The sequence below is a fragment of the Ictidomys tridecemlineatus genome, chromosome 4 (assembly GCF_052094955.1).
Source record: "Ictidomys tridecemlineatus isolate mIctTri1 chromosome 4, mIctTri1.hap1, whole genome shotgun sequence".
Lineage (NCBI taxonomy): Eukaryota > Metazoa > Chordata > Mammalia > Rodentia > Sciuridae > Ictidomys > Ictidomys tridecemlineatus.
In genome coordinates this window covers 209761706-209787473 of record NC_135480.1, presented here as the reverse complement: position 1 = coordinate 209787473, position 25768 = coordinate 209761706, and the positions used below count along the sequence as shown (strand labels likewise).

Sequence of the window (25768 nt, the reverse complement as noted above, 5' to 3'; positions counted from 1 at the left end):
GGAAGAAGGCTTGGCTGGGCTCTGGGTGCCTGCCGGCGAGAAGTGTGCAGGAGGTAGGGAACCCTGAGACCTCTCCTATCAGGTGTCATTGGGGACACTGCGATGGTCCCAGCGTAGACTTTGGCATTTGATACCAAACGGTGACGTCTCCACTTGATAAGGGCTCCACCCCCCAGGATGAGGAGTAGAGCAAGGGTCCTGGACACCCCGGCCCACACAAGGCTCCTCTCCCCACAGCTCCTGCACCTGTTGTCTGCTGGGTCTGGAGCTGCCTGTCTGAGCCCTCTACCCTGACTCCCTCCCAGACCCCTGAACTCAGGTCTGGGGGTCCTTTGTGTCACCCCTCCTTTCTGTTCTAAGATGGCCTCACTTGCCTTAGATCCTGGGGGCCAAGACTGGGGCCCAAGCCCTGGGCCTGGCAGTCACCAGGCCTGCATATCCTTGGCAGGGCCTGGTTCTAGGGGCTCCTACCTGTGTGCGTGTTGAGGGGCACCTGTGGGGAGGAGCCAGCAGGAGCAGCTGCAGGTCAAAGATCCGCTGGGTGCGCACATGACCTGCTGTGTGCCGAGCCCCATTAATGTTTACCCAGGAGCTGAGGCCCCCAAGGGGAGACCCTGCCTGGCTCCAAGGCCCAGGGGCCTTGCCCAGGCCCTGGTCCCTCTGGAGCTAGGAGCTCTGAGTCCCCAGCCAAGCTTTCTTGGAGTGGGGTGCCTCCCAAAGATGGGCCCCATTTTAGGTCAGGGGCATTGCAGGGCTGGACCCTGGAGGTCCTCCATAGGTGTCTGTGTGACTAAAGGACACTTTACCACGCAGGGCAGGCTGCTGGTGCTCTGTGGACCTTATCCTGGTCATCCCTGCCCTGACAGAAGGTAGAAGGAAGCCCTTTGCTGTAGTTGTGCAGGGAGGACAGGCTTCCTCAGGTGGCCTGGAGAGGGAACTGGCCAGGGTTTGGATCCTGGTTCAGGGCAGGGTGGGGCCTGGCCAGGCTCTCAGCAGGCTCAGCCCTAGTGATGGCCAGTAGTGGGGTCCAGGGCATGGTGGCTGCATCTGCAGAGAGGGAGGGAGGAGGGCAGAGCCCATCCCAGGCCATACTGCCCAGTTGACTCCCTGATCCCCCCATTTGAACATTGCTCCCCAGCTGATGGCCTGACCTATAACTTGTGGGATGCCCTTTCTTGGGGTTAGGCTCCTTGCTGCCCCTGGCATATGGGCTGGCTCTTTCCCCATAAGCCCTACTGGCTCCAACACCCTGCTGTGCTCATGCCCATCCCCACCACCAGGTGCATAGGGGACTTTGCCCAGGGAAGAAAGAGGCCTCTGTCCACTCAGCAAATTCTCTTTCCTCCCTATTCTGTCCCACACTGCCAAGAGGAGCCCCCCAGGTCTCCTGAATGACAGCTCCTTGCTATGGGGATAAGGCTGTTATAGCTCTGTCTTGGGGGGTCATCAGTGTCCACAGCCTCTGACCCCTATAAAGGGTCTGTGGCCAGCTGGGCTGGGTGACCTGAGGTAGGTCACCCCTGAGACTCGGAGCTGGCCCTGCCCACAGCATTCTCCTTGATGCCTGTCACCGTGTTTGGTGGCTGTGTGCTGTGGAGACCCTCCCAGAACAGTGCCTGACACGTGGTAGAGCTCAGTGAACGTTGTTGAAAGACAAATTCACAGGGCTCCTGTGCAGGTCAGGGATGGAGGAGATGGCCCTGCCCTCCGCTCCTGGCTCACACCTCGGACCATGTGCAAGAGAGGGAGGCCCACATCCATTCAGGAACAGCTGCGGCCCAGAGCCACTTAGGAACCACCTCTGGGTGAGTCCAAGCCTGGGCTGGCTTGCAGGTGCCTCAGTGGCAGCCATCTGGGCACACAAGGAATCTGGCCAGGTTGGTGGGAGGTCACCAGCTTCCAGTGGAGTCTGCAGCACTATGGCCAATAGTCCCCGACCTTAGGCTGTGACCTGAGGGCATCACAGTTGGGGTGGCAGCATCATGCTGTGCCATATGAGGCTGTACCCAGGATGCTCTGCCACCAAGCTGTGGGTGGACCACCTGTGTTCAGCAGTTCCAGTGCAGGCTTGGGCAGCAGTGCCCCCCACAGCAGTGGGAAGGAGCCCAGACCTCAGGGCTGCCCTGGGGGCTCCAGCACAGGCTGCCGCAGCCCCAGCAGCAGCCTCTGGGCTGGGGAAAGCGAGGCTGGGGGCCCGTGGGGGGGCAAAGCCCAGCTGGCTGCTGAGTGACGGGGGCGGGGGCGCTGCCTTTGAGGGGCCCAGGGGGGCGGCACTCCATTCTCGGTGGCTCCTGCTCAGCCTTGACTGCCAGGAAAGCGGCCAGGTCGAGGTCCAGCATGGCCACCCCTCCACGGGGTGTGGGTGTGCTCTGGCGGCACTGTGGACAGGGGATCCAGTGCTGCTCGTGGGCCAGGGTGTCCAGCTGCCGAACACATGCCTGGCAGAAGGTGTGGCCACAGTAGAGGCGGCGGGGCAGGTGCCCAGAGAGGTCGTAGGCTGAGTAGCAGATGACACAGTCGTCCCGCAGGGTCCCAGGGCCTGTCCCCTCCTCCAGGGCTTGGGGGGTCTCAGGCTGCAGCATCCTAGGGGAGATGTGCAGGGAAGCTGGCAGGGGCAGTGACACAGGTCACAGCTCACATCCACCTGTGTCTGTGACCATCTGGTACAGGTGAGGTGCTAGGACCAAAAGCTCAGGGGCTGGCCACAGGGCTGCACTTCTAGGGTGGGTAGCAGCCCTCAGGCGATCAGACACTAGGGCCGGGTGTGCTCTCTGATTTTTTGTGGCCACTGGCTGGTCAGCATCCTGTCCCTTTCCACCCATGGCCTTCCTGTGCAACCCTGGCCCACCCTGCCCAGGCTGCTTCAGCCCTAGAGGTGCTTACCTGTTTCAGCTCCACTGGGTAGCTATGCCCAGCCAGTGGGTGGCCAGAGAAACAGGGTGAGGACCCAGGGCACCCTGGGACTCCCTCCCTGGGCTCGCGTTACTGGCCCTCGCATGGGCAAGGCGGCAGGAGGCAGCTGGTGGCTGCAGCAGCAGTGGGCTCCCCTTTCAGCCACTAAGCACCTGCAACTGGATCTGAGGCACACCCACTGGCAGGAAGCAGGCTGACCCCTCCCCTTCACACCACTCCCTTCCTGTCTGCCATAAACCCCAGCAGACCTGGCCTCTGCAGTTCTTCCTCAAAACTCCCCCTCCTCACCTCTCCCCCTCCCCATGTCCCCCACTCTCACCCTTTTTCTCCCACACCCTCCCTGCTCACACAAACTCTCCTCACTACATAGCTTTCTGGCCTCAGGCTGGGACAAGTCCCTCTTCAGTCCCCAGCTCATGTCCCCTTCTCCAAGAAGGTTGCCCAGCACCTTGCTAACTCAGAGCCCGAGGGTCCTGGCTTCCCTGCAGCCTCCCTCAGGGGTGCACGTCCTTCACCCCAGTGCCTGCCAGGCTGGGTCTGTGATGTTCCAGTCATATGCAGTGGCCAGCCCTTTAGGCCACAAGGTGGCACTCACACACCATGTGTGGCAGTCCCCCTTACACAGGGACCATCTCAGACCCCCTCCAACATTCCTAGCTGGCCTCTGCCAGACTGTGACCTCCAGGCCAGCCCAGGAAGCTTTGGTTCTGGAAGGTGTGGTGAGGTGCCCCGTGACAAAGACCACAGGCACAACAGAGTTGGGGGCACCCAGTAGGGTTGGAACAGACTAGCAGAGTCCCAAGGACCACTCAGCCCCACTGGGAGGAAGTCCAAGGGCAGAAGTGCTCTTCTTCCTCCTGCCCACCACCTTGGCAGTCTGCCTCCAGGACTGGTCAGACAGGTTCCCCTGCCTGGGTGGGGGCCAGCCATGGAGCAGGGACAAGGAACCCAGCACAGAGGTAGAGTAATGACCTGTCCGCTCATGCCCAGAGACCTCCACACACAACACACCTGCCTTGCCTGTCCTTTTGTGGCAGGGGAGGGCTGGCCACAGAGGACCCGTCTGTCTTGTGAGGCCAGCTCAACTGCCACCTCCATGTGGTGCCATGTCTCTGCCCTGCCCCGGAAATGTCAGGATGCCCACAGGGGGAGTTCTCATGCACTCCCTGCCCTGGCATCTAGCTTCTTACGTGTGGACAGGCATCCTGCGATGACAGGGGAGCTGGCACCGTGGCCCCTCCTCCACCCAGCCCCCTCCCTGCCTTGCCTTCAAGAAGCCCAGCCTGGAGTGGGACAGCAGGCAAGAAGCACGGATGTGCGGGAATTCCATGTTTTGTGGGAAACCAGAAAAACAACCTGGCTCAGACTGGGAGGTGACTCACAGGGGACAGGGCTCCATCCTGACTCCTGGCTTTGCTGTCCTGAGTGCCCTGCACCTGCCCCTCCCTCCACCATCCTACCGACTTGATCTTTCTGCCTTTCTTGGGGATCCCCCACCCCAAGAACCATGCATGGCATCCTTTTGCCATGTGACTTGGGATTGATCCTGCTCAGGGTCTCAGGCTCAGGCAGGGAGTACAAAGCAGCCTGGCCATCCTCTGGAGGCCGGGAGCCTGCTGGGGAGGCTGTGTGTGCATAGTGTCTGCGTGTGGGAAGATGCTGTTGTCTAGCCTGGGACCCCTCCCAAAGGGGCCAGCCACAAAGGAGGGGTTGCTGGCACAGAGCTCACACTGCTTTATTGCCAGGGCCTTGTTGGAAGCATCAGGGTGTCCCTATCACCATCAACACGGCCAGTGTCCAGGACTCTGTTCCCAAGGGCCCAGTCGGAGCTGGTAGTCTTCCTGGTGGGCAAATGCCCATTGTCCAGGGGCAGGAATTAGAGATGCCCATGACATGGCCGCCCCTAATGTCCAGCACTGCCTTGGCTGCTGAGCAGAGGCCTAGGCCCACAGCCCTGAAGGGGTGGGTAGGCTATGATACCACACAGCAGCAGCTGTGACAGCGACAGAATCGTGGGCAGTGGCAGCAGGAGCAGCAGGGGCAGCAGCAGCAGTGATGGGCAATGTCATCCCCACGCCCCACGGGTGGCAGACCGGCATAGGTCAGTCCTCCTGGGAGCTGTCCACTGCCATAGGGGTTGCAGGGCTGCTGGCAGGCCTGCTGGCTCTGGTCAGGAGCAGTCCCCTTGGCCCCTTTGGGTCCTGGGCCTTTGGTGGGCCGCAGGAGACAGGCTGGCTCTGGGGTGCAGGTCACCTCTGGCAGAGGCTGCGTCTCTGAGGATGTGGATGAGGGACCCTCTTCTAACTGCTGCCCCAGGTCAGGCCGCAGGTGAGCCCGGGGGATGCTGATATGGGAATAGGGGTTCTTGACCACCATCTCGTGAGGGTCCATGGCACAGGCTGTAGGAGTAAGCAGAGATGCAGACATCAGGTCAAGAGGAGGACAGTTGCCTGAGAGCTGCAGCCCAGGAGAGGCCTGCCTAGTCAGGGCCTGCATCCCCAAGGCATCAGTGTTCATGGGCACAGAGCCCTCGGCATATGCAAGGCCCACATTTCACAGAGGTGAGCCCGGGTGTGAGCTTACCAACAGTGAAGGCCAGAGTCTCCAGCTGCCACCCCCAAAGTATTCTGGCCCTGCCCCTGGGATGAAGCTGGAAATGGGGTTGGGGAGGCTAGGAGACACAGCTGGCAGGGGCTCTCCTGGGTACCCTAAGAACAGATCAGAACCCACAGCCAGAACTCACCTGCAGGGCCAGTGGTGGCAGTCTGTCCTCCCAGTCCTCCCAGAGCCTGTGAGTGCAGCCTGGCAGCTCCCTTTTCCCTCCTTGGGAGGGGTGGGGCCCTGGGGTGGAGCTCAAAGATGGGGCTCCCAAGATCCCTAGAGGCCCCAGCAAATGGAGCACAGCAGCCCGCCCACCCCTCATTCTCAGATAGGTGTGGCCAAGGTTTGGGCTCTGAGGGGCACCGCCAACCTGGGGTGACTCAGGCAGGATGCATCCAGGGCATGCTCTGCACCCTCGATGTCTCACCAAGGAAAACCTGGGGTCATGGCCCCACAGAGGAAGTGGGATCAGCCCTCAGATCTTAGGGCCTGCCAGTGGTCTGGGGTCCCCAAACCTTGTTTGAATCCATCAGTACCCCAGCTGGGGCTGAGTTCCTCCCTAGCCTACACCAGCTACTTGGGGATTTTCCACTTTTCTAGTTAACAACAAACAAACGTTTGACACAACTTGGTAGGTAAACCTTACTTAGCTTGCAATTGACCACAGGGACTTCAGACACAAGTGACAGTGTTTTCAGCTCACTTCCCCAACTACACTTTCCCTCCAGTTGGTGGGCTGGGCCAACCTGCCCCCAGTGCCCCATCTCTGGCCCTGGCCCCTTCCCAACTCCGCAGCTTCGGCTCCCTGGTCTTTAGCAGTCACGCAGGGTCGTGGGGGTGACAACAGGTGCAAGCTCTGGGGGGGGGCTGGCTTGGCACTGGTGGGCTCCCCTAGACCCTGCACCTGCAGAACTCCCGCCGGGGAAGCACAGGGACCAAATGGGAGGTGGCCCGATGACCAGGGTGACGGGATGGCCTGCGTGAGGCGGTCAAATCAGTCCGGACACGACTTCTGGATAACCAGAATGTGTGGTGAACTGGGCCTGGGAACTCCGGCTTTGGAGGCAGAAAATGGGGACACACTGCGCAGGCGTCGGAGGCCCCGCCCATCGCTCTCTCATACCCCGCCCCTAGCGACAAGACGGAGTCTGGCGCATGCGCGATCTGGGCTGGGGCGCTCAGTGGAGACTATTCCCCCAGAAGCCTCAGCGCTTCAGGGTTTCTCAAAAGACCCGGTTCGGAAGCTTAGATATTTGGCTTGGGCCTCCCGGCAGGGCGGGGCGGGGTGGGCCTGAATCTTTACGGGGCGGGGCCACGCTCTACTGGGCGGGGCCTCAAGCAAGGGGTGGAGTCGACGGCCGGATACCTCCTCACGTGCGGGACTGGCGAGCCCGCAGGTCAGTGCACAGATTCTGCAGCCGAGGGTGGGCTCAAGGCCTTCTGGCCGCAGCACCTCAGTTGCCCCACCGTCATGGTAGGCCCCATAATGCCGCCCCTTCCGATGCATTCCTGCTCACCTGCACACCTCTCTCACGTCTGCTCTGTGGAATGAGTCCCGCAGAGCCACAAGGCGGCCCCGTGTTGCTCCACAGGAACACCGTTCCCTTGGTCTGGCCTGTAGAGAGGAGAGAGGCTGTGGCCCTGAAGGAGGCCTGGCTGTCTAGGGTCAGGCACAGAGCCTGGTCACTGAAGTGGCAGCGTGCTACATGGTGGCCTTGCAGGGCGAGGGATGGCACTCCGGAGGCCCTGACGCTCTCGATCCCCAGCCCTGCAGTTACCCGCAGGGGTCATCCAGCAGGAGAGTCACCCGGGGGTCCTCTCCTCACGTGAGGGCTCCCCACGGGTGGGGAGAGACTGTAGCCAATGGACAGGGAACCCTGTTCAGGAGAAAACAGAAAGGAATGGGGCCTCTCTGCTGGGTGGGGTCAGGTTAGCACACAACGAGCGATGATGGCGTGCCTTCCTTCTGACCTGATGGGATGCCAGGAGGGCCACTCCCATCCTGGGCAGGTGAGTGTCCTCCGTGGGCTGCTCTCTCCACCCAACACGTGAACTGTCCAACTATCCAGACATCTTCAACCTTCCGCATACTTCACCCCACCCATCTGTCCACCACTCCTCCAAGTCTCCTGACCCCCGAACCCCCTTGGTCCACTCTTGTGGTATCTGCTTGACCTCCCCATGCTCATCCCTCCTGAAGTCACATCCCTCTCTGAGCCATCTAGGACTGGGCGCGCGTGGGTGTGCGGATGAGCAGGACACAAGGCATTTCCACGGGGCACCCAGTGGAAGGACAAGCAGAGACCATACTCCTGGGGATCACGCGAGGGCAGGCACAAGGTGGGGCGGTGGGTGGGACCCAGCTTTCCTAGAAATCCCTCTGGGGTCCTCTCTCCTCCCCACTTGGGGCATTGTGAGACCTCAAAATGTCAAGGAAAAAAGAGGATTTTCCTTCCAGAGTTGGGGGTGGGGGGTTGCCAGGACCCAGGGTCAGCCAGCAGGGAAGGGACGGATTGGGGGGCAAAATGGGGGTCCTGACCCGTACGCAGTTTACAGGGGAGGGCGACCCCAGGAGCGGCGCCGGGCCTGGAACCGATCGAGGGGCGGCCGAGAGACTGGCCCCGCCCCGCGGACCCCGCTCGGGTCCCCAGACAGGGGGTGGCGCTGCGGGCGCGGGCGGGCGCCGCGCGCACTGCGGTCCCCGCGCCTCCGCCGCAGAGCGCGCCACGCTCCGCACGCACCTGCCGCCGCCGCCGCGCTGAGCCCCGCGCCCCGAGCCCCGCGCCGGCGCCCCTGGGTGCCGCCCGCGCCCGCCATCGCCGGAGGTCGCCGCCGGAGCCGCCCGAGCTGCCTGAACCTCCGGAGCCTTCTAGCCACCCGGCCAAGGCGCGGGCGCCGCATCCGGGCCTGCCTTTGAGACAACCTCTGCGGCGGCGGCGCGGCCCGGGGACGCCAGGCTGGGGCAGGTGAGCGGGGGAGGGGCGGGGGTCCGACTCATCGCCCCTACCCACCCTGGCTGGGTCAGCCCTCCGGACCCAGTCTTGGCCTTGGAGGCGGGGACTGGGGAGGGAACTGGGTCCCGCGGAGGTCGGGTTCTTAACGCCCGAGGTCAGGGTCAGAGGTCGGGCGTCCGTCCTTTGTGCAGGGAGGGAGTGAGGGCGAGGGTGGAAATGGGCCGGAGTGCGCCCCTCATGCTATTTCTCACCTTCAGCTCAGGCCTGGTGCAGGCCTCTCCTCTGATCGTGCTGCGGAGCCTGCCGCCCAGGTCCTCCTGCAACCAGTGCCCAGGCTAGCTGCCTTCCCTGGGCGCCCTGTCCTGGAGCCATGGGGCCCACCTAGCCCCTGCCTGCCCCGATGTCCCGGCCCAGGGATTGCTGACCTTGGCTGCTGGGGGGGCTCCCCTCACGCCCCCTTGCCAGCCTCAGCAGCCAGCGACCCTGGGTGAGCCCCTAGGTCAGACCTCCAGCCCAGGGCAGCCCCCTACACCTCCCTGTCCCCGTTTGCCTCCCCCACCACCACCACTTCCTCCTCCTCCCAGGACTGGACCAGAGAAGCCACTGTGGCCACTGGGCGGGGGGCTGACCCCCCAGCTCTCACCGGCTGCCCCTAGGAGTCCACGGGGCTGCCGGGGTCCCCACCAGGCCTGGCAGGACCAGGATGCTGCTCCCTCTCTTCCTCCCCGTCCCTCACCAACACCCTCTCCTACCCGAAAGTCCAGTCTGACTGCAGACAGCCGAATGCCTGCTGACCCTGGGCCCGAGGTGGGCAGTGGCTGGCCGGGCCTCCTCATGTCCTGCCTGAAGGGCCCACATGTCATCCTCAAGATGGAGGCCATGAAAATTGTCCATCCTGAAAAGTTCCCTGAACTCCCGGCAGCTGCCCCCTGCTTCCCACCTGCACCCCGGCCCACCCCCACTCTGGCACCCAAGCGTGCCTGGCCCTCACACACAGAGATCATTGTCAACCAGGCATGTGGGGGGGACATGCCTGCCTTGGAAGGGGCACCTCACACCCCACCCTTGCCACGGCGGCCCCGCAAGGGCAGCTCTGAACTGGGCTTCCCTCGAGTGGCGCCAGCGGACGAGGTCATTGTGAATCAGTATGTGATTCGGCCTGCACCGGCTGCCTCTGTGGCTTCTTCATCAGGGACTGGGACAGTTGCAGCAGGTGAGCCCCTGGAGTGCCCCACCTGCGGGCACACATACAACGTTACCCAGCGGCGGCCCCGAGTGCTATCTTGCCTGCACTCTGTGTGTGAGCAGTGCCTGCAGATTCTCTATGAGTCCTGCCCCAAGTACAAGTTCATCTCCTGCCCCACCTGCCGCCGTGAGACTGTGCTCTTCACTGACTATGGCCTGGCTGCGCTGGCTGTCAATACATCCATCTTGAGTCGCCTGCCTCCGGAGGCACTGACTGCCCCATCTGGTGGCCAGTGGGGGGGTGAGCCTGAGGGCAGCTGCTACCAGACCTTCCGGCAGTACTGTGGAGCTGCGTGCACCTGCCACGTGCGGAACCCGCTGTCCGCCTGCTCCATCATGTAGTGCCCACCTGCCCACTACTGCGTGCCAGTCCTCGCTCGATGCTGCTTCAGGGATCTGGCCCTGCCCTGTTGCCTGCCGACCCTTCCTCACCCACTATGGCTTCTGGCCCCACCCCATGTGGCATTGTCGCTGCAGCCAACTTTGCCATTAAAACTCTTTGCCAAAGTTTGTACCTGTCCCCTGGACTAGAGCTATGGGCTATGCCCAAGCCTGGGCACAGGGTGGGCACCTGCAAGAGGGAGGCCACTTTCTGCTCAGGGTTGGCTTTCTCAAGCTTGGTGAGCATGTCCTTGGGAGGACCGGGTCTGGCTGTGAACAAGTCCCCCTCATGTTGGTGCAGAAGGGCTGCTAGTGTGCACCACGGAGGGCTGTGTGGCAAGTGTGCAGAACTGCCCAGCCGGGTAACTAGGACCTTCCCTTGGCACCAGCCAGTGGCTGTATGGAGAACTCATCTGGTCCAGAGTACCTGTGCTGGTCTACCACGGTTATGTGGGAAAAACCTTTGGGCCAGTTATGAGCAGTGGTTTCCAGATGGCCCAAGACTGTGATGAGAGTACAAGGACCCAGGTCTCCTGTCTTGATGTCTGGACCACTTGGGTTTGTAGAAAGTACCTTTGCAAGGGTACTTTGTAGGGACAGCAGCCTGGATGGTGGAGGTGGGGTAACAGCAAGGACAGGCGGGGCAACAATGGTATTAGCAGCTACTGTTTATTGAGAACCACTTTTGCCAGGACAGCACTTAGCACACAGTGCTGGGCCTCACATTACATCACCAACAAGCTGTGAGGTAGGCCACAGCTGTCCCCCTTTTCAGGTGAGGGCCCTAGGCTTGGAGGTGGGAGGTGGTGCAGGCAGGCAGAGCAGGGGCTTGGGCCTGGCACTCCTCAAGCTCCAGGGCCTGCATGGGCCCTTGTGCCTTACAACACACATCTAGTGGTGGCACCCTGGATGCTCCAGACCACCCTCTAGTCCTGGCCCAGGTTGGGCATGTACAGTGCAGGCTCCTCCTGCTGGCCACCCTGACCTTCAGGGATGCACACCGGCCTGCACAATAGGTGAGTCCCTGTCCTCTCCAGGGAACAGACTCACTGCCAGATCTCTGTTCACATTCACATCTGCCTGCTCAATTGGACCTTGGAAGGGGGAGGTGTGGGCCAGTGTGTGCCCATGGCCAGACTGTCACTTGCAAGCATGTGGGGCCCTGCTCACAGACATTTCTGCTGGACTGGCCTCCTCTAGCAGCTGTCCTTGGCATGATGTCCTTGGGCTCAGTCAGAGTTGGGTCACGGGGGCGGGGGGGAGGGGGCTTTCTGGTAGAGTCGGGCTTCTGGGTAGCCCTGGGTCCTGGTCTTGGGTTCAGTGATAGTAGGTCTAGACTGAAGGCCAGTGCCTGGGTTCTGCTCAGCGGCCAGAGCGGTCCAGGAGCATGAAGAGCAGCCCCAGCAGCATGAGTGGCATGAAGATGAGCAGCAGCCCCAGCAGCTCAAGCACTATCAGGCTCAGTAGTGCCAGGCGGCGGGCGCAGGGCCCACGCTCCCGCAGTGCCCACAACCAGGTGCCTAGGCAGGGCGGGCAAGGCAGGAAGGGCAGGCAGCCCCGGCCACCCACAGGCCCTGCCAGGAAACGCAGCTGGTAGCGGTGTTCTAGGAAGCCCCAGGGCCCAGGGCCACGAAGGGCAGGTGTTGGGGGTGAGGGAGGTGGTGGGCACTGGGGCCCGTCAGCCTGAAGCAGCTCCTCCTGCAGCCGGCAGATCTCCCACTCCAGCACAGGTGTCTTCTGGCGACACAGCGGGCAGCGCACACGGCCCAGGTCGGTGCTGGGGGTGGTGCCCAGCAGCTGGTGCAAGCAGCCCACACACAGGCCATGTCTACAGTTTAGCAGGGCCAGGCGGTGCTCGCCCATCCCGTAGGGCTCTGTGCAGATAGGGCACTCCTCCCCCACACCCTCTTCCTGCTCTTGCCCAGTTGGCAGGGACCAGGTGCCAACCTGGACTCTGGTCTCCAGCAGGGACTCACTGTCTAGAGTTCTGGAACCCTGGGAGGCCCGGAGATCACTCCCTTCTTCTGCTGGGAGCTGGCTTGGTGGATCCAAGTGCTCAGGGTCCAGCAGGACCCAAGATGGACTGCTGTACCCAGAGCTGTGCTCACTGGGGCCCAACGTGGGGGACCCAGGGCAGGAATCAGGATGGATGGGAGGGGACTCCAGCCTGGCAAAGGCAGTTGGTGGGGTGAAAAGTCCGTGTGGCCCTCCAGGACTGGGCAGGGTCTGCACTTCACCCGCCGTTTCCTCAGAACACTGACCTTCAGCTGTACCTCTGAGCTCACAGTCACCACTGGAAGTAAACTTTGCGTAGGTCCCTGCTGCATGCCAGCTCCAGGTGGCTCCTGGGCCCAAGTGGGGTGATCCCTCCAGAGAGCTGACCAAACAGACGCTCCTCCAGGGCTCCAGTCGGGGAGTTGACTCCTCCCACAGTGCACCCCTCCTAGAGCCAGAGGCCCCACCCAGGGGCGGGACTGCACGCCCCGCCTCCAGCCCCGCCTCTAGCCCCAGCGCCTCCCGTGGCTCTAGGATGCCTGGGTGCTTGGTGGGGCAGGGTTCTACTAGGGGGGAATTCAAGCAACAGCAGGGCTCACCATCCAGTTAAAATACTCCAGCACAGGAGTGCTCAGGCAGACAGCTGACCAATGGCATATGAGCATCGTTACAGAGGGTCATCCTCAACCCAACCCATGCAGAGGAGCTGTGACACCCCCCCCCCCCCCCCCCCCCCCCCCCGCGCCACAGCACCAGGAAGGTAGAGGAGCACACTTAGGAGCAGCTGCCCAGCAGTCATGTTTATTGCCAAGGTTTCCTGAATCAGGAAAGGAAGGGGCTGGCCTCTTCCTGCTTCTCAGGAAGTCGGGGGTCCTGATGGCCTCCAACAATAAGTGGAGTTTTGTGGGTGCTGCAGGGTGACTGGAGACAGCATGGTCCCTGCAAACTGAAGAAAGGGAGCCCTCACAGGACCCTAAACTTCGGGAAGGGCTCATTAGGTTCCTGGTACCCATCAGGGTAGGGGCCTTCCTGGAGCATCGCACCAGGCCAGAGCACCAACCTGATGGAAAAAGGGATGGGATGGTGCAGGTGAGGGGCAGCCAGTGGAGTCAAGGCTGAGAGTGTGGGGCCCTGGGTCCCCCTGGGGTGTGGCTGTGCGCAAGGAGGGCCCTCTAAGCCAGCTGAGGCCTAGGAGCACCAGCCCTGGTCTTGATATGGTATATGGACTCCAGGGCTTAGGTATCAAACAGGGGCAAGAGGCCCCTTTGCTAGGTAGTTCCTCAAGCCCAGGTCTCAGTCTGGAAGCGCAGTGTCCGCTGGAGTCTGGCAAGGTAGGTAGCTGCGTTGGGGTGGGAGAGCCCACCCTCCTCCTGGAAGATGGACATCAGGGCTTCTGTGACATCCGTTGGCATGTACTTAGCATTGCTGGAGGAGCAGGCCAGAGGATTCAGTATGGCTGAGAGCCCCAGAGAGCTGGGCCCATTCCACCACACCATGACCCGGGCTCACCCAGCCAGGTAGAAGTAGGCGCCACGACGGTCCAGCAGCTCCCAAACCAGCGGTCCTAGCTCCCGGAGTCGGTGTTGCACGTATACTTTCCGCCCCTGCAGGTAGCAGGGGTAAGTCTAGTCTCTCTTCTCTCCTGCCCTGCCCTGGCTCCTGAACGCACCCACCTGCTCCCGGGAAAAGGCTGTGACAAGAGTCAGGCAGCCCCGCTTCTCCAGTTCCTGCCACTCATCTCCCCAGTAGAAGTCCTGGTCCCGCCAGCGGCAGCCAAAAAATAAGAAGTTTCCTGGGAAATACAGGGGGCCTCAAGACTGGACACAGGCCCTGGGGATTCAGTCAAGCCAGCCCATGGTGACCCTGCCCTGGAACCCTGCACTCACCAGTCTGGCCCTGGGCCACACGTTCCTGAACAGCTGCTCGGAAGGGGGCCACACCAGTGCCAGGCCCCACCATGATCACAGGTGTGTCTCGGGTCTCTGGGAAAGCCAGGCCCCCAGGACGCACCCACAGGGGAACCTGGACAGGTCCTGCCATGAGAGAGGTGGCATAAAGGGTGCAAAGGACCGTCTGAGCAACCTGCTAGGGATCTACCTAGCACCAACTGTTGCACAGGAAAGACGGGGGAACCCAGGCTGCATTCCCTCTCCCACCTCCCAGGAGCAGGAGGCACCTTTCTCTGGGTCCAGAGATGCCAGCCAGGAGGAACAGAGGCCCCGGCGGGGTTCCTTGAGGCGTGTCCGGTACTGTACCACAGCCACAAGGATCTGGAGCTTCTTGGGATGAACCTGGGGAACAGAGGTGCCCTGCCCCACTAGGCCACTCCTGCCTACCACCCACTCCACCCAGTGGCAGTCCTGGGCAGGAAGACCATCTCCTGTCAAGAGTGTGGCCCCTGCCTGCACCCCCGCCCCAGTCTGAGCGCCAGTCCCTGCTTTGCCTGCCAGGCCTCACCAGCAGAGAAGAGGCGATGGAGAAGGCTCGGGGCCGGATCTGTGGGATGAGGTCCAACAGGTAGTCTGGGGGGATGGCACCCGCGGTGTGTGGGAAGTCACACAGTACCTGGACAGAGAGAGTCTCAGCACAGCCACAATGTGAACACAGCTCAGGGTTCTGTGGCCCCCACGGACCTGCCCACCTCCAGGATGGTCCTTCGAGGCCGGCTGCAGTACTCGCAGAGATCCTCCTGGCCTTGGGCAGAACTGAGCTCCAGCAGCTTTTCCCGCTCCAGCTCATGTGGGGAGAGACAGGCCAGGAGCTCAAAGAAGGAGCGACGAGGCACGCTAGCAATGTCCAGGTACTGGGATACGAGCTGCCACACAGAGCAGGGCTGGGGCAGTCCCGGTGGGCAAGGGACATCTGCAGTGGGAGCAGAAGACCTTGGTGTGCTGGGACCTCAGGTGGGGCCTTGGATGTGGGACAGTAGATGGGCAGTCACCACTGAGGTCTGGCCTGGCTCTGACTCACCTGGCTCCCGGGGCTGTAGCACGAAGCACTGGCTGGGGTCCAGGCCCAGCATGTGGCAGAACTGCTGGGTATGGGCTGCCGAGTTTGAGGGCTGGATCAGGACCACGTCTCCTGCAGCAAAGCTGTGTGGGAAAGCCACCAGGGCGTGGAGATGGGGCAGGAAGGGCAAGGGCAGGGAATCATACTTTGGGGGAATATGTAGGAGCTCAGGAGACTGCAGAGGAAGGAGGCAAATGTCTAGGGAGGGCTGGGGGTCTGTGGGTAGAGGCCTCCCTGCTGTCAAGCCTCCTCCCCAGCTTTGGCAGACTCTTCTGAAGCCCAGATCCACTGCCCACTGTTGCCTGCCCATTTTGGCTTCTAGGATACCTAAGCACCTTGTCCCCTCTGCCTGCTTGAGGTCTCAGGCTTGCTCCGAACCCCTACCTGATGCCAGAGTCTGTGATGTCGAACTCAATCAGCCGAACATCCTGGAAGTGTGAGGGACCTGTGACCCTCTGGTTGGTGACCATGGGTGCCAGGAAGGGCTGGGACTCTGACGGGGGTCCCAGAGAGTCTGAGATGGCTAGGCATGACTCCTTGGAGCTTGGGTTGGGGGCCTCCAGAAGGAACTGGAGGGTGAACTTGGAGGGTAAGCTGTGGGGATGGCAGAGACATCAGACCATGGCCTTCCCTCCTGGAGGCAACATACCCACATCAGAGGGGACCAGGATGAGGTTCTCAGCCACACCCAGTCTGTGGCACCTCCAGTGCTGACCCAAGGCCCACACTCACGGGACTCCATGGGGGATCACAGGGAGGTCAATGGGCACCGGGTATAACTCCAGCACCTTTTCCCACAGGTCTCCCAACCAGGGGTCGATGATGGCATCAGGCCTGAGAGAGCACAAGCATCGTCAAGGGCAATGGCTGGCCTGTTGGCCAGAGCCCCCAGGGGCATCACCACCCATGCTTACCCCAGCTCATGCTGGTCATCCCCCAGGCATATGGGCAGGAGGGCACTGGCCCCAAGCTGTAGCAGCCGGCGGTGTAACTTTTTGGCCACAAAGTTGAACCTATGGAGACAGCGAGGCTGACCCACTGCTTGGGGCAGAAGATCCTCCCTCAGGTGGAGACATCCCACACTGACTGCACCATCAGAGAGGGCAGGGCTGTGACATGCCAGGGGAAACAAGGAGACCAGGGCCCCTACAGGTGCCACGAACAGCAGGGCCTTGCAATGCCAAGAGCCCATGTGGGGAGACACAGTCTGGTTCACCTATCATTTCATCCCCAAGTGGGGGCTGAAGACCACCATAGCCTCCAGGTTCTCTGGCCAGAGACCCTGAATTGCAGGGAAAAGTCAGAGGTCCTCCTGGAGGCTGGTTTCATTTCTCTTTGGTTTACAAAGGCACAATTAGACCCTGCAGGCACCACACCACACCACAACATCCAGGGACCACACTAGGTGTGAGTCTGCAGCTGGGGCTCCCTTCCAACTGCTCTGGTATGTGTGCACACTGCCAAGGAACAAGATCTTGCAGCAGAGCTGGTCACATGGCTGTGGAGTTCCCTTCTCTCCCCTTTGTCTAATGACTAAGAACCCTACTGAGCACACAGCTTGTGGTATCAGAATGGCATGTGGCATTGGAAAGCCCTGGTTCCCTTCCACAGGAAGTTTTCAAAACTTTGGTGTCATAAGATGCCATCTGTATGCTTGAACACAAACCCCTCATCATCTCCTTAGGAAATGATGCAAAGTAACACCACTTTTTGCTTAGGGACAGTGGCTGTGTGTCACAAAAACACTGTAAGAGGAAAGCCAGGAGCCATGCCCTGCCAGGTAAGGCCCACAGAGTGGGCTGCCATCTGAGAGCTCTTTCCAAATCCTGAAACCTCACAGTGTTTTCTACTTGGTTGTTGTTTTATTTTGGTACTGGGCATTGAACCCAAGGGCGCTTAGCCAGTAAGCCATATCCCCAGCCCTTTTTGAGACAGAGCCTTGCTAAATTGCTTAGGGCCTTGCTCAGTTGCCGAGGCTGGCTTTGAACTTGCAATCCTCCTGCCTCAGCCTCCTGAGCCTCTGAGATTATAGGCCCAGCCTGTTCCCTACCTGGTAAGGAATAGGACCAGGCTGATCTCTGCTGGAGTTACCACAGGTTGGGATGTGATGCTCACTTGTCTGAGCCTTGGCCTGGATCCAAGGTAGTGCTGTGTTCCTCTGCCTGCTCCCTGTCTGTCCCTCCCCTACTGTGAGGCCCACATAGCCTCGAGGCCAGGTCACGTGTCACTCCACCAGGGCACCTCTCACTTGGCCTGGAGAACTGTCCCTTGTCAGTCCAGAATGCTGGCCAGTATGCCCATCGACCCCTACTCACCTGGCATAGGAGGAGTCCCCAAGGCCCAGGACGGCAAAGTCCATCTGACAGAGGGAAGTGGAAGGCAGGTTCTTCCGGAATATGAACCTCCAGAAGTTCTAGAGGCACAGGAAACCCACATTAGGGTCTCTACCTTTAGGCTGACCCTGTGGCGAGGAGGGATCAGGGAAGGGGAAGAGGACTGGATGGGGCAAAATGAGATAGGACATCTGACCACAGGGCAGGGCTGGGCTGACCCCCAGGATGCAGGAAGGCTGGCAGGAGCAGGGCTGCCTGCCAGTGGGAGGAAGGCTGCACACTGTGAGCCTACCTTACCAGGGCGTCTGTCTGCCTGCTGCTTAAGACTTTCCTTCTTAAAAAACTATTTTTATTCTATCAGGATGACAAGAAACTTCAGAAAATGTGTACAGTTGTAAAGGAGTAAAGCTACCCCACCACCACCCAGAATCAGCATCACAAAGAGGTCAGGTGGCCATGGTTGCCCCCACTCCCACTCCTCAGTCCCCTGCTCCCAGTCAGGCCCCTCCAGGGCACTGACTTCTCCCAGTCACACCACAAGTCCTGAGCCAGTTCTCAGGCTAACGCTGGGCATGGGCCTGCTTGGTCACAGCAGTCCTCTGGGCTGGACCCTCTGATGGGTTCTGAGCCACCCCTGGAATCCTCTGTTGGACCCCAACCCCCTCCTTGCTCTGTACTGGCTCCCCAAACTGTCCCCTCTCCCCATGGGGACCTTCACCTCCATGTCTGCCATTCCCAGCAGAAGTGTAAGCCTCTCCTCCCCTGGGGGCCCTCCCCTGGGGGCTATACTCAGACCTTGAGGTCTGAGGCTGAGCGCCTCTGGGTACTGTCCTTGTCCATCCCTGACTGGAGGAGCAGGAGCTGGCTGGGCACAGGTCAAGAGTGCCTCCCCTTCACACCTACCTTGCAGCCTTCCTGCTCCTCCATAGCACCAGAGGCCCTCTTGCCAGGAGCATGCTGGTCACCTCCCTACTTTCAGTCCAGGGCAGCCTGTGCATATAGGTACACCTCTGTCCTGCTGCCTGTCCCACATATGGCCAACAAAGGCTCTGCCTCCTGAGACCTGTTTCCTGAAGCCTCAGGGCTCATTCCTGCTCCAGCCTGTACCCTGGCCTATCTCAAAGTACCAGAATCATCTACATACCCTCAGCAGCCTGGGGCTGCTGGGCTGGGGCCACTCCCTCAGGCCTGAGAAGCCAGAGCCACATGCCTGCTGCCCCTCTGTCCCTGTCAGCCACTGGAACATGCTTTGTCCCCAGCAGCAGAAACCACATGGAATGCCTTGTTGCCCTTTCTGCAGCTGGCATGGCCCAGTCTTTAAAGGCCTCCCTCAGGGTCTTGGGCTCTGCTTCTGTGTTCCATTTGTCTCTCTAGGTCTCTACCTTTTACTGGGGTCTTTGCTTCACTGTGCTGTGGTGTTTTGTGGTCTACCTGTACTTGAGACTGATGGGAGACCTTGGGGATACACTTGTAACACAATGGGTTTTGCCACCAGGGGATGAGCAGGGCTCTGGCTTCTTTACTGCAGCATTCCCCATGAGACCCAAGCAGAGGCCAGGGCCTTCCTGCCCAGCGGCCTCTCAGACAGCCCCAGTTCTTGCTGTGGTTGAGAAGGCAGCCAACACTGGCTCCCCGCTCTGGCTCTTTGCCATGGCATTCTTCTTCTCTCTAGTCATCTAAACTCTGGTATGACCCATCGTCTCCCTGGTGCCATTGGCTGCCCTGACACCCAAGACCTGAGGAAGATTTCTTTTTCCTCTCACCTCCCAGGCAGGCCCCTCCCACCACACACCTCCTGCCAGTTCCCCCAGCCTCCTTTCTGTTGTCCCTCTCAGTCTGTGGGGATCCCAGATGTGCTCAGGTCTTACCCTAGCCTCCCCACAGCATTTGCCTTCTTCCCACTACCCTTTCCCATCAACATTTAGCATGCCAGTCTCTTCCATCTTATAAATGTCCTCTTTTGAACTCCTCAGTCCTTTCATAGCCAGAATGTGTTTTTAAATCAATGCCTAAATATTGTCAATGATCCTCCCACCTGCTCATTCATTTTATTACGGGTCTTTTCTCCCTGCAAGCCACTGAAACTGCTCTCCCTGACGACTACCAGCAATCCCAGGAACTCCCTCTCAGGCCTATTTCTGAACTTCCGTGTGGCTTTAATGACTATAGTTCTACTTGAAGCACCCACTTGAGGAAGCTGGCCTTGGGGAAGCTGTTCTTCATCTCCTCACTGCGTGGCCGCATCCCATTGCCCCATTTTATGCTTTGCTCAGGATGGCAGTCCTGGGGAAGGGAGGGGCTTCCTTTTCTCAGACATCTCTATTTTTTTGGTGGGGGGGTACTAGAGATTGAACTCAGTGGTATTCAACCACTGAGCCACACCCCAGCCCTATTTTGTATTTTGTACTTTATTTAGAGATAGTATCTCACTGAGTTGCTTAGTGCCTCACCTTTGCTGAGGCTGGCTTTGAACTCACGATCCTCCTGTCTGAGTGTTCTGAGCTGCTGGGATTACAGGCGTGTGCCACCACGCCAGGCTCAAACCTCTATATTTTGATCCCACACTGGCTTCACCCCAGGACCCTCCTGGAGGTCCGACCTACTGTACTTCCCCAGATGTCTCTAGGCACTTGGCCCCACCATGTTCTCTTTCTGCAGGTGGAACTATCTAGTTCCCAAGCCCAAATCCCTGCTGCTAGTAAACTTTCTTCCCCATCTTCCAGTTCCCTTCCATTACCGGTCCGGTTGACTTTACCTTCTAAAATTCTCTGGAATGTGTCCACTTTGCTTTGCTTTCTACCACCACCTCACCTCAGACCACCGGCTTCTCTTGCCTGTGCTGTGATCTCCTATCATTATTCTTGGCCCCCTACAAACAGATGGTGTTCTTGGCAGAGTGTGAGTGTGACTGTGTCAGTCTCACAGTATCAGCCCATTCCGAGTCATCTCTAGTGCAGCCCACCTCTTGGAACCAGCCAGGCTTCCTGCTTTTCCTCCCCTGCTCTGTTCCCAGTGCTGTCTTGGCTTGGCCATGCTCAACTGTCTTCTGCTCTTCACAGAGGCTATCTCATCCTTCTCCTCTGCACAGGCTGTTTCCTCTTCCCTGTCCCATTCCATTCATCCCAAAACTCAACCTATACTCCTTCCTTCCAGAGAGTTCTGCCTAAGGCTTTAGGCTCCCATAGCAACTGACACTTTCCCCAACAGCAGGCATTTCCAGGCATTGTAGTAGTCCATTAGACCTATTGTTTCTGCAAGTGTGAGGGTAGAAATGTGACTACTGGGTTCACAGCTAGATTTCCAGCACATGTTGGTGCCAGGGGTATAATATGCACTCGGAGGTGATCAAACAATTAAATGTTCCCCGAATGCTGCACAGCCTTCAAAAGAACCCAGCCCGGTTCCTATGTAGTTCTGAAAGCACACAAACAGGTAAAATGGAGAACAAGGTTATTTGGTGGCTGCGAAGAGTTCGTTAGAGAGGACAAGCAGAGCCCCCATCAGCTCCACTCAAAGGCATTCTCTCCAGTCGGGCTCTAACGCGCGCCTGCTATCGAAGGGCAACTGCTCATTGTGCTACTCGGACTCTCCAGGTAACGAAGACGCGGCTGAGGGCGGAGGGAGCTACATCAGGCCGGTCTTACCTTCATGTTGTCAGGAGGGTCTCCTTGCCCGGTAGTCGCACAAACAAACACCACCAGGGGCTCCCTGATCAGATTGGCCTCAACGAAAAGACACAGTTGTAAGGCCTCTGGCTGTCACCGTCAGGCACGCTCCCGACCTGCCCCCTCTCCTTCACTCCGGGCGGCAGGGGAGCGGGGCCGGCGGCCTCTCTCTCTCAGCCCGGGTGCCAAGCCCCCCTTCGCCCAAACCCGCAGGGGCAGGGCGGAGGGTGTCCGCCTCGGCCGCCGGTTCTCACCACGGCGTACGAGTCCAGCGCCTGCACGCGGCAGCCCAGCCGCCGGCGCCGCGCCTCGCGGCCCAGCCTCTCCGCCACATCCTGGGCCGTGCCCGTCTGGCTGCCAAAGAGCACCAGGAGCTGCGGGGCCGTCATCGCACAGCTCGGAGAGCCCTGCGGCAGAACCGGCCCGGAAGTCGCAGGCCGACTTCCTGCTTCTGTGGTCGCCAGGAAGTGACGCCAACGGACCGTGCCGGCGGGGCATGGAGTCCGGGCGCAGCGGGCGTCTGCGGGCAACTAGTGCTGGGTCCCGGGCCGGGTCCGGGGGATCGGCGGCTCCGGGGCCAGGGGCCGGGGCGGGCGGGGCCGCTCACTGCCTGTCAGTCGCAGCGGCGGCGGCGGGCGGCGGGCGGGCTCGCGGGCAGAGGGGGCGCGGCGCCGCGAGGGGCGCGGGCGGCCGGGCTCTGGCCCGCGCCCCGCCGGCGCGATGCTCTTCTCACTGCGGGAGTTGGTTCAGTGGCTGGGCTTTGCCACCTTCGAAATCTTCGTGCACCTGCTGGCCCTGTTGGTGTTTTCCGTGCTTCTGGCACTGCGAGTGGATGGCCTCGCCCCGGGCCTCTCCTGGTGGAACGTGTTCGTGCCCTTCTTCGCTGCTGACGGCCTCAGCACCTACTTTACCACTATCGTGTCTGTGCGCCTCTTCCAAGACGGGGAGAAGCGGCTGGCAGTGCTGCGCCTCTTCTGGGTTCTCACAGTCCTTAGCCTCAAGTTCGTCTTTGAGATGTTGCTGTGCCAGAAGCTGGTGGAGCAGACAAGAGAGCTCTGGTTCGGCCTGATCGCATCTCCAGTCTTCATTCTGCTGCAGCTGCTCATGATCCGTGCCTGTCGCGTCAACTAGTCTCTCAGGGATTGGAGAAGGAGAGTTGCACAACTGAACTGCTGGACTCCTGCTGAGGCCCTACTTGCATCACGCTGGAGAAGAGACACTGGTTTGAAGGCAGCGTCCTCTTGTGCCCAGCTGAGAGTCCAGTTTTCTCTATGCCAGTCTAACATTGTTTCTTCAGCAGGATTAAAGAAGAGCAGCCTCCATCCTTGAAATGCATTTCCTGTTATTAATGCTTTGAGTAGCTAATCCTGAATTGTGATCCTAAGAAGGGACCCAGCCCAGCCGGTCCTGAACTACTCTAACAGTAGGAAACTGCACATAATTAAAATGTCCTGGTGGGCTCTGAATACTCAGCATGGATCCTGGGGATGTACTTCTTTATGAAGGCGGTAAAACTGGATTAGGATTTTGTCCAGCCAGTAGCACTGAGGGAAAAGCTCAAAGCTCTGCCCCACCTCTCCCGGCATGATTATGACCCTATCTGGATATCTGCCACCTGAGAAAAGCACTCTTCTAGCAAGTCATAGCTTGGCTTCCTGTTCCAGCAGATTGCAATTTCAGGACTTTCCCACCACCTTGTGGCCAGCACCATTAGTGCATCTGGGACAGATTTAGGCCTTTCTAAGGGACCAAAGACAGAAACGGGTGCTCTGATGCTCATGGCACAGAGACTTACTTATGGAGCCTTGTGAGCAGCCCAGATTGTTGGGCTTGAGGTCTTTGGTTTGATGCCAGTTAGGTGCCAAATGAGAACATTTGCTGAGATCAAAATAAAATAAGAGAATGTTTTCCTGACATGAATATTGTCACCATACCTCTCTTGAATAAGACAAATGCTAAGATACTCCCTACTATGTGGAGTGGTAACTCATTACAGAGTTGAGGTTGTAGGTAGACCAAAAAGTGTGGTGGTGGACTTCTGGGAGAATAGGAAGTTGTCAATTCTGCCCTGCAGGATAAAGATAATAGTCTAGGACAGAGTTGACGACTTGCTAAATAGTTTGTGTGACACCAGAGCCCTTGACTTCTTGCCAGTGCATGGCTATTATTGGGGGGATCTATAGAGCAGGATTGCACCCAGTGGCCTGAGGCTATTTTTTTGGTACTGGGGATTGAACCTGGGGGCACTTAGCCATTGAGGTACATCCCCAGCCCTTTTAATCTTTTTTTTTTTTTTTAAATTTTGAAACAAGGCCTCCCTCAATCCCCAGTATCAAACAAACTCCAAAATAACAGCAAAGATGAATGTGTGCTGGGTGTGGGGAAGCACTCATGTAATACCAGTAGTTGGGGAGGCTGAGACAGGAGGATCGTGAGTTCAAAGCCAGCCTCTGCAAAAGTGAGACAGTAACAACTCAGTGAGACCCTGTCTCTAAACAAAATACAAAGTAGGGCTAGGGATGTGTCTCAGTGGTCAAGTGCCTCTGAGTTCAATCCCTGGTACCAAAAAAATAAAGTGTGACAGAGAACAAATATATGAGACCCTGGGTCTCAATCTCATCATTTTTGGGCCAAGTCATTTTTATTGAGGGTGTAGGAGGGACTGTCCTGAATGTGTAGGAGGTTTAGCATCATCCCTGGCCTCTGCTAAACTGGATGCCAGCAGCACCCTTTGCTTGTGACAACCAAAAGTTTAGCCTGATGTTTGCAAGTCCTCAACTGTCCCGTTGAGACCCACTGGGCTAAAACACCGTCTGGCCCTTTAAGAACAAGCCTGCTGACTGTTGCACCGGTACAGTAGCTTGGACAACCTTAAGCTTCATTCCCCTTTGCCTGGTCATGTTAGCCTTTGGGATACCTGAGTTGGAGACATGTGTATAGTTTGTCTCACAGCTATAAAGATGTCTCCTACCAAGTTTGGCATAAATTTTGTTAAAAGACATACAAGCTGAACATTGGAGTGGTTTTTCTTGTAGGTTATTTATTTATTTATTTATTAAATTTTATTTTTTTAGTTGTAGTTGGAGACAATACCTTTTTTTTTTGTTATGTGATACTGAGGATTGAACCCAGGGCCTCGCACATGCTAGGTGTGCTAGGCTCTACCACTGAGCCACATCCCCAGCCCTTGTTTTTATATATGTTTGTGTGTGTGTGTGTTGTGTGTGTGTGTATATATATTTAGTTGTAGATGGACACAATAACTTTATTTTATGTGGTGTTGAGGATCGAACCCAGTGCCTCACGAATTTGCCTTCTAGGCAAGTGCTCTACCACTGAGCCCCAGCCCCAGCCCATAGGTTATTTATTTTTAGAGTCACTGTTTTGTGTGCTCCTGTTTTATTTCAGTAATTTGGAATTGGCATTCTGCTGCTGCAGAAGTGAGAAGCATGAGGCTTTATAAAGGTGGATTGAAAAGCTTCTGGAAGGGCTGGGGATGTGGCTCAAGCGGTAGTGCTCTCGCCTGGCATGCGTGCGGCCCGGGTTCGATCCTCAGCACCACATACAAACAAAGATGTTGTGTCCACTGAGAACTAAAATAAATAAATTCTCTCTCTCTCTCTCTAAAAAAAAAAAAGAAAGAAAGAAAAGCTTCTGGAAGATTGAAATCCAGTTTTTCTCCAGCTTAATGGAGCAGTTGGGAGGGCGAGGCAGAATTATGATGGTAGCAGGGGACCCTGAAGCTGAGAAGGGACCCTTAGGCCAAAGCCTATTCCATGTCTTTGCCTAGACCCAGGTGCTGCTGGGAAGAGTTCCTGAAAGGTAAGTAGAGTGGAAGACGGTGATGTCTGTACTGAGACCACTGCTAACTAGGATAGGTGAAGGACAGACTGCCACTTCTCTGTGCTTTCCAATTTCCCCTTCTTCCTGTTGGCTCCAAGCAATCTCCCTACTGTCCCTGGGCTGGAAAGAATATAGTGAGCATTATGCAGTCCTCCCCAGAGAAGAAAACTTGGTGTCACCAAGATACCAGCTCAAAGATGTGCCCTCAGCGTTAAAGGCACTTCCACCCAGCCTGCGGGAGGGACGTTAAACAGATAAAAGGTGTGACAACGGGCTGCTCACGTGAAGCTTCTGGCTTTTGTGATTTTCTGCATTGGAGAGGTGTCCAAGTGTGCAGGGCCCTGCGGGCCTGCTTATGTGTGAGAGCAAGTAGGCTTCCTTGGTGTGTCTCCTCGAAGATAGGTCCTACTGTAGTAGTACTGGGAAGCACCACCTGTAACAAGAGATTCACACACTTCTGAGCAATGCAGTCTGAGAGGCTGCAAAACCTAGGGTTGCAAAGAAACCCATTCCTTAGGGCGGGGCGGGGCTCAGAAGTGGTACCTACGTCTCTCAGGGGCCCTCGCCTGAGAGTCCACTGTTGTTGGACCACAGGTGGGAGGACCTAGAAGCTGTGCTGGTAGCACTCCCCACCTAGGTCATGAGGGCAGTGCAGCCTGCACTTTGTCCGCCGTCGTACTGACAGCTCCCTCGCTGTGCTCTCAGTGGATGGAACATGCAGGCTGCTTGCTAGTGTAAGTCCAGACTCAGCCAAGGTCATCCGCAGCGCGAGACTGGGGTCCGCCCGAGGGCGCTCCAGGCCCCGGCCCTCTGGCCCGCCCAAGGCGCC

The 25768-nt window shown here is 58.7% G+C and overlaps 7 protein-coding genes across 14 annotated transcripts; 3 read left to right on the top strand and 4 right to left on the bottom strand.

Moving 5' to 3' along the window:
• Positions 1 to 780: 780 nt before the first annotated feature.
• Rnf224 (ring finger protein 224) lies at positions 781 to 3131 on the bottom strand. Its single transcript, XM_078048801.1, has one exon. It carries the CDS (start codon positions 2580 to 2582, stop codon positions 2049 to 2051), a length of 534 nt encoding a protein of 177 aa, XP_077904927.1. The 5' UTR covers positions 2583 to 3131; the 3' UTR covers positions 781 to 2048.
• Positions 3132 to 4632: 1501 nt separating this feature from the next.
• On the bottom strand, positions 4633 to 8729 carry Cysrt1 (cysteine rich tail 1). Of its 3 annotated transcripts, none has more exons than XM_078048802.1 (3): positions 8526 to 8729; positions 7032 to 7129; positions 4633 to 5312 (listed from the first exon to the last, which is right to left on the bottom strand). In XM_078048802.1, the coding sequence occupies exon 3, from the start codon at positions 5302 to 5304 to the stop codon at positions 4885 to 4887; it is 420 nt and encodes a 139-aa protein (XP_077904928.1). In that variant the 5' UTR covers positions 5305 to 5312; positions 7032 to 7129; positions 8526 to 8729; the 3' UTR covers positions 4633 to 4884. The 3 variants fall into 3 exon arrangements, with proteins under 3 accessions (XP_077904928.1, XP_077904929.1, XP_005336939.1); XM_078048803.1 differs by lacking the exon at positions 8526 to 8729 and adding an exon at positions 8256 to 8339; XM_005336882.5 differs by lacking the exons at positions 7032 to 7129; positions 8526 to 8729 and adding an exon at positions 5657 to 6849.
• Positions 6893 to 9226, top strand: LOC144377431 (uncharacterized). Its single transcript, XM_078048800.1, has 4 exons — positions 6893 to 6911; positions 7444 to 7524; positions 8071 to 8480; positions 8726 to 9226. Exons 2-4 carry the CDS (start codon positions 7462 to 7464, stop codon positions 8805 to 8807), a joined length of 555 nt encoding a protein of 184 aa, XP_077904926.1. The 5' UTR covers positions 6893 to 6911; positions 7444 to 7461; the 3' UTR covers positions 8808 to 9226.
• Positions 9227 to 9251: 25 nt separating this feature from the next.
• On the top strand, positions 9252 to 10223 carry Rnf208 (ring finger protein 208). The gene has a single exon (XM_005336883.5). It carries the CDS (start codon positions 9252 to 9254, stop codon positions 10053 to 10055), a length of 804 nt encoding a protein of 267 aa, XP_005336940.1. The 3' UTR covers positions 10056 to 10223.
• Positions 10224 to 10744: 521 nt separating this feature from the next.
• On the bottom strand, positions 10745 to 12695 carry LOC144376719 (ring finger protein-like; the record flags this gene model as incomplete). Its single annotated transcript, XM_078044995.1, has 1 exon — positions 10745 to 12695. A coding segment is annotated over one exon (1239 nt), but the record flags the coding sequence as incomplete, so codon positions are not given.
• A 168-nt stretch (positions 12696 to 12863) lies between these two features.
• Positions 12864 to 25621, bottom strand: Ndor1 (NADPH dependent diflavin oxidoreductase 1). Of its 6 annotated transcripts, none has more exons than XM_040286697.2 (14): positions 25487 to 25621; positions 25222 to 25372; positions 17414 to 17511; positions 16013 to 16111; positions 15831 to 15932; positions 15483 to 15692; positions 15060 to 15181; positions 14731 to 14951; positions 14547 to 14654; positions 14266 to 14380; positions 13976 to 14122; positions 13763 to 13881; positions 13599 to 13693; positions 12864 to 13514 (listed from the first exon to the last, which is right to left on the bottom strand). In XM_040286697.2, exons 3-14 carry the CDS (start codon positions 17455 to 17457, stop codon positions 13370 to 13372), a joined length of 1527 nt encoding a protein of 508 aa, XP_040142631.2. In that variant the 5' UTR covers positions 17458 to 17511; positions 25222 to 25372; positions 25487 to 25621; the 3' UTR covers positions 12864 to 13369. The 6 variants fall into 6 exon arrangements, 4 of the variants coding, with proteins under 4 accessions (XP_040142631.2, XP_005336941.2, XP_077904924.1 ...); XM_005336884.5 differs by lacking the exons at positions 25222 to 25372; positions 25487 to 25621 and adding exons at positions 21076 to 21153; positions 21351 to 21651; XR_013438446.1 differs by lacking the exons at positions 25222 to 25372; positions 25487 to 25621 and adding exons at positions 21076 to 21153; positions 21351 to 21670 and having other exon boundaries at positions 13473 to 13514; positions 13763 to 13843; positions 14266 to 14654.
• Positions 21732 to 23010, top strand: Tmem203 (transmembrane protein 203). Its single transcript, XM_005336887.4, has one exon. It carries the CDS (start codon positions 21817 to 21819, stop codon positions 22225 to 22227), a length of 411 nt encoding a protein of 136 aa, XP_005336944.1. The 5' UTR covers positions 21732 to 21816; the 3' UTR covers positions 22228 to 23010.
• Positions 25622 to 25768: the final 147 nt, after the last annotated feature.